This window comes from Gymnoscopelus microlampas (genome assembly GCF_963454915.1).
Source record: "Gymnoscopelus microlampas genome assembly, chromosome: 14".
NCBI lineage: Eukaryota > Metazoa > Chordata > Actinopteri > Myctophiformes > Myctophidae > Gymnoscopelus > Gymnoscopelus microlampas.
The window spans coordinates 51,127,157-51,141,180 of record NC_139951.1 but is presented as its reverse complement, the minus strand read 5'-3'; the positions used below and the strand labels follow the sequence as shown (position 1 = coordinate 51,141,180).

Below are 14,024 nucleotides of genomic sequence, written 5' to 3'. Positions count from 1 at the left end.
CTAGGTGGTGCTAGAGCACCTGCCCTTTGCCCTCTTGACCAGAAGTGCCCTTTTGAAAAAAAAAAAAAGTGTTTTTTTTCTGTTTACAGCAGGGGTCTTCAACAGGGGGTCCGGGACCCCTAGGGGGTCCTCAGAGTTACTACAGGGGGTCCGCCAAATCTTTATGTGATAGGATTTTTCTTTTTACCATAACCACTTGAAACCTAGCATCCCTTTTCTGAGGAGAACTTTAGCCAAAAATAGCCGATCTTCAAGCTCACAACGCCTCGCGCTGCGAGGCGTTGTGAGCTTGTAGATCGGCTATTTTTGGCAAAGAGGTGTAGGTGTAGAGGGAAAAAAGAGCAGACCAAGTCAACAAAAAAAAGTATAATTTACTTGAGCACCTGCCCCTCAAAATGTCTGTGCACGCCACTGAAATGTTGCGTTCAGGTTCAGGAGAGTTCAGAGTTCAGAGTTCAGGAGAGTTCGGAAAAAGGCAATTTCCCTGAACGCTGCCTTGGGGTCCGGCATGGAAAGGAAAAAGGAAAAGCGAGCATTTGCATTTCTTTCACCAAATGCTGCGTTCATGATCTGTAGACGGGGCTCAAACCCCCTTTATGTCTATGTGTGCAACGTGCCTGGTCACAGCGTATGGCGCCACCATGTGGTCACTGACGCCCACAGCGTATGGCGTCACCATGTGGTCACTGACACCCACAGCTCAGAGCCACCATGTCGTCGTACTGCTTCAGAACGACGTTCTCGTCCTCGTCAAAGTACAGCAGGCTGATGGCCTGCAGCTTGTCGGGCACGCAGCAGGGGGCGCCGCCCGCGTCCTCCCGGGTCAGCCTGAGCGCGTGCATGATGCTGCGCACCGTGGCGTGGTTGGTGGCGCGCAGGTTCTCGCCCAGCGGGAAGGGACACGCCCCCTCGCAGCTGTAGGCGTTGTAGCCGCGCGGCGAGATGATCCAGCCGCCCCAGCCGATCTCCTCGAAGTCCACGAAGAGCGGCACGCGCCGGCAGGGCTGGGGGCGGGGCTGGGGGTGGGGCCACGGAGCCGGGCTCCGCCTCCTCCTCCTCCTCCTGGCGGGGGAGGGGTTTGTGTCGGGGGAGTCGCCCGGAGCGCCAGGTTCAACTGTTGATTTAAAAACAACCAAAAAGACTGTTTAGATTATACAGTATACATGTATACATTTATAGATGTACAGTATAGTATGTCTCTGTATTCTATGATCCTATAGTTTACTGAGACACTACACTGTCTCTGTATTCTATGATCCTATAGTTTACTGAGACACTACACTGTCTCTGTATTCTATGATCCTATAGTTTACTGAGACACTACACTGTCTCTCTGTATTCTATGATCCTACAGTTTACTGAGACACTACACTGTCTCTCTGTATTCTATGATCCTATAGTTTACTGAGACACTACACTGTCTCTGTATTCTATGATCCTATAGTTTACTGAGACACTAAACTGTCTCTGTATTCTATGATCCTATAGTTTACTGAGACACTACACTGTCTCTGTATTCTATGATCCTATAGTTTACTGAGACACTACACTGTCTCTGTATTCTATGATCCTATAGTTTACTGAGACACTACACTGTCTCTCTGTATTCTATGATCCTATAGTTTACTGAGACACTACACTGTCTCTCTGTATTCTATGATCCTATAGTTTACTGAGACACTACACTGTCTCTCTGTATTCTATGATCCTATAGTTTACTGAGACACTACACTGTCTCTCTGTATTCTATGATCCTATAGTTTACTGAGACACTACACTGTCTCTCTGTATTCTATGATCCTATAGTTTACTGAGACACTACACTGTCTCTGTATTCTATGATCCTATAGTTTACTGAGACACTACACTGTCTCTCTGTATTCTATGATCCTATAGTTTACTGAGACACTACACTGTCTCTCTGTATTCTATGTGTTTACCTTGTTTACTGTAAAATAAATGGCTGATAAATGGCTACATAGTAAATAGTAAACGTGTCACCAACCTGTTGGCGCGTCATCAGAGAATAACACCAGGTATGCATTTCTGTGCTGCAACTCTGGCTCCCTCTGTGGCCGTGAGGCAGAATGCAGGCTGCTCTCTGGCTCCCTCTGTGGCCGTGAGGCAGAATGCAGGCTGCTCTCTGGCTCCCTCTGTGGCCGTGAGGCAGAATGCAGGCTGGACACCAGCAGAAAGCCATTGTTCTCCTGGTTGTTTTGAAGCCATGTTGACACCTGTCAATCAAACACAGACATTCATTCAGTCAGAATGTGTATTCGTGTGTGTGTGTGTGTGTGTGTGTGTGTGTGTGTGTGTGTGTGTGTGTGTGTGTGTGTGTGTGTGTGTGTGTGTGTGTGTGTGTGTGTGTGTGTGTGTGTGTGTGTGTGTGTGTGTGTGTGTGTGTGTGTGTGTCGTACCGTTAGTGTAACATTGAACACCTCCCATCCTTGGGTGTGAAGTGGGAGGAGTCTAGAGGAAATGAGTTTTCCTCGCCACGGTGAGGCGCTACCGCCCTCCACTTCGTACAAATCCACCTGATGACCAAAAATATCACATTCATATTTAACATGTTGTACAAATCACCTTATTAATGAAAAATAACATGTTAATGTTCAACATGTTGTACAAATCACCTTATTAATGAAAAATAACATGTTAATGTTCAACATGTTGTACAAATCACCTTATTAATGAAAAATAACATGTTAATGTTCAACATGTTGTACAAATCACCTTATTAATGAAAAATAACATGTTAATATTCAACATGTTGTACAAATCACCTTATTAATGAAAAATAACATGTTCATGTTCAACATGTTGTACAAATCACCTTATTAATGAAAAATAACATGTTAATGTTCAACATGTTGTACAAATCACCTTATTAATGAAAAATAACATGTTCATGTTCAACATGTTGTACAAATCACCTTATTAATGAAAAATAACATGTTCATGTTCAACATGTTGTACAAATCACCTTATTAATGAAAAATAACATGTTAATGTTCAACATGTTGTACAAATCACTCTGTCAGTGGAAAACTTTTCATTTCAGGAAGTGTAAAACTTAGTCTGTGTGTGTGTGTGTGTGTGTGTGTGTGTGTGTGTGTGTGTGTGTGTGTGTGTGTGTGTGTGTGTGTGTGTGTGTGTGTGTGTGTGTGTGTGTGTGTGTGTGTGTGTGTGTGTGTGTGTGTACCTTGTAGAAGTGCTTGTTCTTGGGGTTAGATGGTTGTTTGGTTCTGAACCAACGGAACTCAGCTTTGATGACCTTCTCCTCTCTGCCTACTGACGACAGGTTGAAGAAATGATACCTTCCAGGACCTGTAGGTCAATAAAACATGTATTAAATATACCTTCCAGGACCTGTAGGTCAATAAAACATTAATGATACCTTATTAAATCTTTTTCATTTCCCAAACTAATTAAAAAATAATGATTGAAAAAACGCAATTTAAGGATAATATTAGAGATAAATGAATCTAACATGATTCACACAATGTGTGTCTATAGGAAGGGTGCGTGTCTGATAATATAATATCAAATATGTAAATAGTAAGTGAAGGTCTGAGGTTCAAACACGATAAAATGAGCTCAAACATGAAGTGAAAAATACATTTAAAAAAAGGAACAGTTGAGTTCAGACTTAAACACTCAGACCTTAAGGGTCCTTTTAGAACCCTGTAATGATCTCTGTGTACTCAGAGTGGGCATCAAGTGGAACCAAATGGACCCTAACGGGTCGTAGCGGCTGGACTGAAGTGGACGTCACAACGCTCTGCAGTCTCACGTGGTTTTCAGCCTTGTTTCAGCCTGTATGTCTTGGCTTTATGTTTTAAATACATTAAAGGCTTTTAAAGGCTTTGACAACACTGGGACCAGGACAGCAGAGAGAGAGAGAGAGAGAGAGAGACAGAGACAGAGAGAGAGAGAGAGAGAGAGAGAGAGAGAGAGAGAGTGTTGTTCTCACCTTTATCCTGAAGGCTGCGGACGATGTTACCCTGCAGGATGTCCTTCTGGCTCCTGGGGGTCCTGGGGTTCCTCAGGGACCCCCGGCCGGAGCCTGAGGACCCCCTGAGACCCCCAGCCTGCTGCACCGTGTTGAACAAATCCACCATGAAGAGAGGAGCCTTCCTGTGACTCTGCATGAAGAAAACACTACATATGTTACAATATGTAATATATTGATATATGTAATATATTACATATGATATATGTAATATAGAGCCTTCCTGTGACTCTGTATGAAGAAAACACTACATATGTTACAATATGTAATATATTGATATATGTAATATATTACATATGATATATGTAATATAGAGCCTTCCTGTGACTCTGTATGAAGAAAACATTATTATTATTATTATTATTATTATTATAATAAGATGCATGGACCTCTGCATGAAGAAAATAATATTATTATAATTATTATAATAAGATGCATGGACCTCTGCATGAAGAAAATAATATTATTATAATTATTATAATAAGATGCATGGACCTCTGCATGAAGAAAATAATATTATTATTACATAAAGAGAAAACACAGTAATTTAACCCATTAAGATCTGAGGCAGATTCTATACATATCTTCTAAATCCGTTTTAAAACAGTTTTCTGAAAAACTTGTGTTGTTATAATATTATAATTATAAGTTGAATTAAAAATAAACATAAATCAGGTTTTAACACAAACATAATATTTAACATCAAACTGACGTGTTTAGAAAACTAAAAGGAACTAAACCCATTGAGAAAAATGTCCTTTTCTTTCACACATCTTCAAATATAACAAAAACAAAAAGCAGATCTACAAGCTCATTACATGGGACAGTTTTGAGCTTGTAGATCGGCTATGTTTATAGTTGAATCAGACCCCTGACTATAAAAAAAAACATGTAATTAACACTAAAAAAACTTTAAAAGAAACTAAACTAAACGAAGACTTTTCACACTTTAAAAACTATAGACCCAACCTGCTTTAAAAGCAATTAAAACTAATAATATTAATAATAATAATAATCATAAATAATAACCTTATGTTGCTCCATGTGGAACGGAGCGTCTTTCTCCCTGAATTCCTCCATGTTCTTCCCGTCAAACAGCGCTGCTCTGCCCGGCTTTAGAGCCTCTTTCTCCGGGTAATCCTCTCCGCGCGTCCCGCTGTCTGGATGCGGGATGACGAGCGGAGACGCGTGTGAGATGATCATCTGGACGAGGAGCGGCGAGAAGAACAAGATCCTCCACAGATAGCCTGACATGATGAGGAGATCCTTAATGTGAGGAGATCAGACCCTTAAGTTCCTCTGCTCTCTGATAAAGACCCTTCCTCTCTCTCTGATAAAGTGATGTAGATGATGGAGACCCTTCCTCTCTCTCTGATAAAGTGATGTAGATGATGGAGACCCTTCCTCTCCTCTCTGCTCTGTGATAAGAAGTGTAGATGATGGACAGAGAACCTTCTCTCTCTCTTAATAAAGCCACGGCTCCGCCTTTGAAGTCGGATCAGCCTGGATCAAGTGATTAATAGGTCGGATCAACGCAAAGCGTTATGAATAATGAATATGTATCATTAACATGAATTACATATTACCCCCCCCCCTCCCCTCATGGTGTTAATGGCCATGAGGGGGGCCCTCATATATGTGAATATATGTGAATATAATGTGAATACTTGAGTAGAAGTTTGAGGGGTTTTATTTATTTATTTGTATTCCATATACAGTTACTGTACCTTCCAGTCCATGGACCACTTCATCCATCTTTATGTTTTAAATGAACTTCTGTCTGTTTAGAAGTTTCACTTTAAATATCTCTGCTTGAAACATATAACAATCTTTTGGAAATATCAGATCTACATTGTGAGCTTTTAGATCTGCTATTTTCAAATGGCCGAAATATAAGTCTGCAAAGTGCTTAATAAATGATCATCTAATTCTACAAAGTAACTATTAACTCGTTTAAATACTTACAATAACATACAATAATAAACAAGAGATTATGCTGAGAGTAATGAATAGAAACAACTTAAATAAAGGATTATATAAATAATACATTTATAATATATATATATATATATATATATATATATATATATATATATATATATATATATATATATATATATATATATATATATATATATATATATAATGTATTTAAAGCGTTTCTGTGACTTTAAATATTATTCATTAAAGGGCTGAGAAAAAAAGAAAAACAAACGATCATGTGCGTCAGTGGAGTTGGTACACACACACACACACACACACACACACACACACACACACACACACACACACACACACACACACACACACACACACACACACACACACACACACACACCAGACAGTCAGGGTAATTAAGGATCATCAGCCGTCAATCAGAGAACAAAAGGGATCAGAAATGCGTCAGATCACATGATCAATGAGTTCTATTGTTAATTAAATTAATTAATCCCATGATCCCCCCATTAACACCAATACTCTCTCTCTCTCACACACACACACACACACACACACACACACACACACACACACACACACACACACACACACACACACACACACACACACACACACACACACACACACACACACACACACACACACACACACTCTAAGTAACTAAGAACATGTACTCAAGTACTGCATGTAAAATACAATTGAGAGGTATTTTCTACTTTACTACTGGAGTATTTCCAATTTTCAGTACTTTTACTTCTACTCCACTACATCTCGGAGGCAAATATTGTACTTTTACTCGATTATAATTATTTACTAGTTACTTTGTAGATGTAGATTATTATTACAAAACCGACATTAACCACTTCAGACCTATATACATGTCGGCCATTTGAAAATAGCAGATCTACAAGCTAGATTTTTTTTTTTTTTTTTTAAATAGCCGATCTACAAGCTAGAAAAAAAACTTTTGAAAATAGCAGATCTACAAGCTGGAAAAAAACATTTTGAGAATAACATTTTATTTAAAGAAAAATAAAATGTTCTGATTTTTTTTTTCAAAAAACATTACAACATATAAAATAAATGAAATACAGAGTTTCTAGAGGCAGCACTGAGGGAGAGCTGTTCATTAAGGCCACCATAGGGTTAACAGACTGTAAAAGAAACACTTTGTAGGAGTTTGGTGTCTAAATGAATGAGAAGGTCACATGTTTGTTCTAGAAGGTGTTATCAGATCGTAGTGGCTCCCCCTAGTGGTGTGTCTGGGTGTCACTGTGGAGATGTAGTTATACGCAAATCCACGGAGCGCTGCCCTGTAGGGGGCGCCACCATTGCTGCGGTGTGTCAGACTCTGTCAGCTGCTGCTGCTCGGTGTCAGTGAGGCGTTATTATGCTGTGATTGGTCAGTAGTCGCTGTGATTGACAGTTCTCGTTTTTGCAACTATGCCTATACCTAACCTTAACCCTGACCCTAACCTCAGTAAAACTATGCCTGCCAGGGAGCCAATCAGACAGGTAGGGCGGGTCTAAATCCTGGAGCGTTGGTGGGATCCATAAGCAGGTGTCAGTGAGCTGCAGTCACTGACTGACTGACTGACTGACTGACTGACTGACTGACTGACTGACTGACTGACTGACTGACTGACTGCCTGCTCACGTTACTCTTTCACCTGCTTTTTACTAACTTTTACTAACACTAACTTTACAAAGATGTAGAATACAGAAGATGTACAGAGAAATAGCCAAGCAGGTAAACAGTAACGTCAACAGACGGACAGAACCACAGCAGCAGCTGACTGAGTCTGACACCGCAGCAATGGCGGCGCCCCCTACAGGGCAGCGCTCCGCTGATTTGTGTATACAGGTATTGATTATAGAGTATCTTAAATACCTGAACCCTGTCCTCTATCCTGAGTCATCCCAGACTAAACTTAACTTAACCCTGTCCTCTATCCTGAGTCATCCCAGACTAAACTTAACTTAACCCTGTCCTCTATCCTGAGTCATCCCAGACTAAACTTAACTTAACCCTGTCCTCTATCCTGAGTCATCCCAGACTAAACTTAACTTAACCCTGTCCTCTATCCTGAGTCATCCCAGACTAAACTAAACTTAACCCTGTCCTCTATCCTGAGTCATCCCAGACTAAACTAAACTTAACCCTGTCCTCTATCCTGAGTCATCCCAGACTAAACTAAACTTAACCCTGTCCTCTATCCTGAGTCATCCCAGACTAAACTTAACTTAACCCTGTCCTCTATCCTGAGTCATCCCAGACTAAACTTAACTTAACCCTGTCCTCTATCCTGAGTCATCCCAGACTAAACTAAACTTAACCCTGTCCTCTATCCTGAGTCATCCCAGACTAAACTTAACTTAACCCTGTCCTCTATCCTGAGTCATCCCAGACTAAACTTAACTTAACCCTGTCCTCTATCCTGAGTCATCCCAGACTAAACTAAACTTAACCCTGTCCTCTATCCTGAGTCATCCCAGACTAAACTTAACTTAACCCTGTCCTCTATCCTGAGTCATCCCAGACTAAACTAAACTTAACCCTGTCCTCTATCCTGAGTCATCCCAGACTAAACTTAACCCTGTCCTCTATCCTGAGTCATCCCAGACTAAACTAAACTTAACCCTGTCCTCTATCCTGAGTCATCCCAGACTAAACTAAACTTAACCCTGTCCTCTATCCTGAGTCATCCCAGACTAAACTAAACTTAACCCTGTCCTCTATCCTGAGTCATCCCAGACTAAACTAAACTTAACCCTGTCCTCTATCCTGAGTCATCCCAGACTAAACTAAACTTAACCCTGTCCTCTATCCTGAGTCATCCCAGACTAAACTTAACTTAACCCTGTCCTCTATCCTGAGTCATCCCAGACTAAACTTAACTTAACCCTGTCCTCTATCCTGAGTCATCCCAGACTAAACTAAACTTAACCCTGTCCTCTATCCTGAGTCATCCCAGACTAAACTTAACTTAACCCTGTCCTCTATCCTGAGTCATCCCAGACTAAACTTAACTTAACCCTGTCCTCTATCCTGAGTCATCCCAGACTAAACTAAACTTAACCCTGTCCTCTATCCTGAGTCATCCCAGACTAAATTTAACTTAACCCTGTCCTCTATCCTGAGTCATCCCAGACTAAACTAAACTTAACCCTGTCCTCTATCCTGAGTCATCCCAGACTAAACTTAACCCTGTCCTCTATCCTGAGTCATCCCAGACTAAACTAAACTTAACCTGAGGCCTGTTCCTCAAAAGAGAATTAAAGCTTAAGCCTGGCTTTAACACCTATCCTGGCTTAATTTAGCCAGGATTAGGGCTGAATCGGTTCCTCAAAAGCTGAATTAGCTTGAAGATTAGTTTAGCCAGTTCACCCGGGCTAAGTTTAGCCATGAGCCGATTCCTCAAAAGAGAATTGAAGCAATCCTACCTTAGTTACCATGGCAATTTAGCTGTGAAGTTAGCCTGGTCAGGAGCAGGCTAACAGCCAAGCTTACTTAATCCAGTGCCTTGTTCTTCAAGTTTTTCCACAGTTAATTCTACACATGTGTTTGAATATGGACTCATTTTAATGACCTTGCATTCAAATAAAATGAAATAAATACAATCAGATATAATCAAATTAATTATATTACTGAAATAGTGTGTGACCATGAATCATAATTGTTTCACAATGACTCATGGGATGTCATTGTCACTCTGTTAACACTATAGTTCATATTGTTGTTAGATGTTTGATAACATATAACAGATTTTTTTTTTTCACTGAATGTAAGTCAATGAGGAGCATATTTTAAATGATCAATTTCTAGTCAATGGAGAAATTATTTTTTATTTCTTGTCCACCTTTGGAGTTACATCATGATGGCAAGGTAACTACACAACCCAAACCTCTACCAAAGTGGTCTTGCAAATGTGGGGTTATTGCGTGTCTCGCCAACCCCCCGCGGCGTCCCGTCCCGTGCGTCCCGTTGCCGTCCCGTACCGTCGCGCGCGCACACACACACACACACACACGCACGCACGCACGCACGCACGCACGCATCCCAGACTAAACTTGACAAACCACAACAATTTGCCTCAACCAGCCAACATGTTAACATGTTACAATAAATCACTCTGGATTGTGTGTGTGTGTGTGTGTGTGTGTGTGTGTGTGTGTGTGTGTGTGTGTGTGTGTGTGTGTGTGTGTGTGTGTGTGTGTGTGTGTGTGTGTGTGTGTGTGTGTGTGTGTGTGTGTGCGGCAGTGGCTCAGTGGTAGAGCAGCCTTCCCAGTTGGATCCCCGGTTCCCCCAGAGTTAGTGTAGAAGTGTCCTTGAGCAAGACACTGAACCCCTAACTGCTCCTGATGAGCAGGTTGGTGCCTTGTATGGTTTCCTCCTCCATCGGTGTGAGTGTGTGTGTGTGTGTGTGTGTGTGTGTGTGTGTGTGTGTGTGTGTGTGTGTGTGTGTGTGTGTGTGTTAACGTGTGTGTGAATGGGTGTGTGTGTGTGTGTGTGTGTGTGTGTGTGTGTGAATGGGTGAATGTAATGCACAATCTATGTATAGCGCTCTGGATAAAAGCGCTATAGAGCACCGAAGTTTGACGTAATTTACACATCCTACCTGGGTCGTGTTTTTTCCCCCATTCTGAATCCCCATAGACGTGTTTAATATCACGTCAAATAAGAACTGTGTTCCAAAAATAAACAAATGACCCCAGCGGTTTGTCTCTTATGGATTTGAAGCACAATATCTATATCTATATATAATATAAACGATACAGAGCCTCCCTGACAATATCTATATCTATATATAATATAAACGATACAGAACCTCCTCCCTGACAATATCACAGAGACAGTTTGTTTATGTTTGGAACACAATTCTTATATGAGACGATTCTAAGATGACCCAATGTTATTCTCCATAGAGACATTACTTTACGACTCAGGGGATGAACGAGTGACGTCAGGACTTCTGTACTCTATATAAATGAACCATTTACTGTGTGTGTGTGTGTGTGTGTGTGTGTGTGTGTGTGTGTGTGTGTGTGTGTGTGTGTGTGTGTGTGTGTGTGTGTGTGTGTGTGTGTGTGTGTGTGTGTGTGTGTGTGTGTGTGTGTGTGTGTGTGTGTAATGTTTACATTAGCCATGTGCTGAACACAGATAGTCTTGAAGGGAAGCCCAGTGACGCACACTGATGATGTCAGCAGTGGAAAGTAACTGAGTACATTTACCTAAATACTTAAAGGAGCACTTTGCTCATTTTCAACCTTATCTTCATGTAATTGGTCCTCACCAATACAGGATAGGTGGGCACTAGGGAGCTGGGCCCCTAACATCAGGATAGGTGGGCACTAGGGACACCTGGGCCCCTAACATCAGGATAGGTGGGCACTAGGGACACCTGGGCCCCTAACATCAGGATAGGTGGGCACTAGGGACATCTGGGCACCATTGTTTTGGGGAAAAGACTGGGCACTAGAGAAGAGTGGGCACTAGAGAAGAGTGGGCACTAGACCAGTGGTTCTCAAACTTTTCCATGTCAAGGACCCCCAAAGTTACACTTATTAGCCTGCGGACCCCCATTTGAAAAGATAAGCCAGGGACCCCAATAAGAGAAGGTATTGACGGCTCTCTAGCAGTGATTCTCAACCATTTTAATTTCAAGGACTCCCAGTTTAACATGCATTAGGCTACGGACCCCCATTTAATGGCATTCATACCTCTGGGACCCCAATTCATAATGTAAAATCAATGTTAATTTAACTCTGAGAGTGTACAAATGGAACCAAATGGACCCGTTTGTCAGTGAATTTGTGAATACAATGCATTATTCATTCATACTGTATATTTACTATATTAATTCATATTAACTGGTGACAGCCAGTTAATATTAAGATAGTCAGATGCATATTATGTTTTTATACTGTGTCAACTAACTAACTAACTAACTAACTAACTAACTAAATGAAAACACAAAACATATTAATTAAAAAGAATCTATTCTAATGCTATTCATTAATAGAACTAGTTTATTCACTTCCATTCATAAAGTCACTTTCCACCACCAGTACATTGATTTATCCACCGTCGTATGACGGTGTCGCGTGCCTAAAATAGCAGATCTACAAGCCCACAAGGCATCAAGGATGAGACGCGTTGTGGCCTTGTAGATCTGCTATTGTTTTCACCAGAAAACCGTTTCCTGGTTCTCAGAAAAGGACGAGGGCTCAGTGTCGCCCTCCTGTGGTTCATCATTACCTCCACACTCTGTGCTTTGAGTTGCATTGTGATGCAAAATGCATTAAAAAGTGAATGATAGCGCCCTCTGGCGGTTGATTTACCAAGTCTATGTAATATAAAGCGTTGTCTTTATTTATTGTTAGTGTTATTTTAGCTTCATAATAACTTGTTTTTTTATTCTTATAGTACAAGATTGGCGATTATTTAACACAACTGTTGGATTCATTGAAACAAAGAACAGTTTTATAACAAATACAGGACGTTTTTACTTCATTTTTGAAGCTAGCAGGCTAACAGGCTAACAAGCTACCGGATGTAAACACAATGAGTCAAGTCAAATGTTCTGTCAAAAGTGAGCAGTCCTCTGGCCACTTCCGGTGGAGGGTTTTCAAAATAAAATCATGGTCTGCGCGTCAAGGTAAGCGTCCAAAGTCTAACGTCACGCAAGCATTTCCGCTGTTGCGCAGTATGCGTTAGCTTTAGCTACAGTCAGCTTTATTTTATCTTCATATGAGGCTACCGGATGTAAACACAATGAGTCAAGTCAAATGTTCTGTCAAAAGTGAGCAGTCCTTTGGCCACTTCCGGTGAAGGGTTTTCAAAATAAAATCATGGTCTGCACGTCAAGTTAAGCGTCCAAAGTCTAACGTCACGCAAGCATTTCCGCTTTTGCGCAGTATGCGTTAGCCTTAGCTACAGTCAGCTTTATTTTATCTTCATATCTATTAGCAGGTGTTATGTGTTTTATTATTGCACTAAAGGACAGAAGGTTATTTAACACAACTGTCGATTGAAATAAAGAACGTTTTACAACAAATGCAGGACTTGTTTTTTTTTTTACATCATTTAAGAAGCTAGCTAAGCTAGCTAACTTGCTATCTAGCTAATAAGTCAGCTGACTGTGTTTACTTTATATTACATAGACTTGGTAAATCTACCACCAGAGGGCGCCATCATCCACATTTTAATGCATTTTACATCACAATTTTACAAACTCAAAGCACAGAGTGTGGAGGTAATGATGAACCACAGGAGGGCGACACTGAGCCCTCGTCCCTTTCTCTGAGTGTCAAAGAAGAGGAACCAGGAAACGGGCTTTCTGGTGAAAACAATAGCAGATCTACAAGGCCACAACGCGTCGCATCCTTGACGCGTTGTGGGCTTGTAGATCTGCTAATTTAGGCGCACGCCGTCCTACGACGGTGGATAAATCAATGTACCAGCACGTGGTGGAAAGTGACTTTATGAATGGATGTGAATAAACTAGTTGTTTTATATTAGAACTTAATGAATAGATTTTTTTCATGAATATTAATGTTCTGTGTTTTGATTTAGTTTGTTTGTTTGTTTGTTTGTTTGTTTGTTTGTTTGTTTGTTTGTTTGTGTGTTAGTTAGTTGACACAGTAAAAAAACATAATATGCATCTATCTTCATATTAACTGGCTGTCACCAGTTAATATAATAATTAATATAGTAAATATAGTATGAATGAATAATACATATTCACTGACTCACAACTTTCCATTATAACACCAGGGGACTTGTTTCCATTGTGGTCCTATCATGTATTCAATTCATCAACATAAAACAAAATAACACAATAATACAGGTCATTAACAAACAGTTCATCACACTGACCACAGAGTGGCAGTGTTGCTCTGTGGAAAACATCTGCTCTGAACAAATACAACGGCCTGAACTGCCTGTGTGTTGATTGATTGATGTACTTTATTTGGTAAGACATGAGAACAACAGTACATGGAAGTACAAATTCGCAATACAAGGTCTACTAAACTGGAAGACTCATTAGAG

The 14,024-nt window shown here is 40.7% G+C and overlaps 1 protein-coding gene across 1 annotated transcript; it reads right to left on the bottom strand.

The window, feature by feature from the left end:
• Window positions 1-683: 683 nt before the first annotated feature.
• On the bottom strand, window positions 684-5,767 carry LOC311060295 (bone morphogenetic protein 2-A; the record flags this gene model as incomplete). The annotated part of the gene is made up of 7 exons (XM_084078429.1): window positions 684-1,114; window positions 2,006-2,234; window positions 2,418-2,534; window positions 3,203-3,327; window positions 3,974-4,145; window positions 5,042-5,259; window positions 5,740-5,767. The coding sequence occupies 7 exons, from the start codon at window positions 5,765-5,767 to the stop codon at window positions 684-686; spliced, it is 1,320 nt and encodes a 439-aa protein (XP_083934555.1).
• Window positions 5,768-14,024: the final 8,257 nt, after the last annotated feature.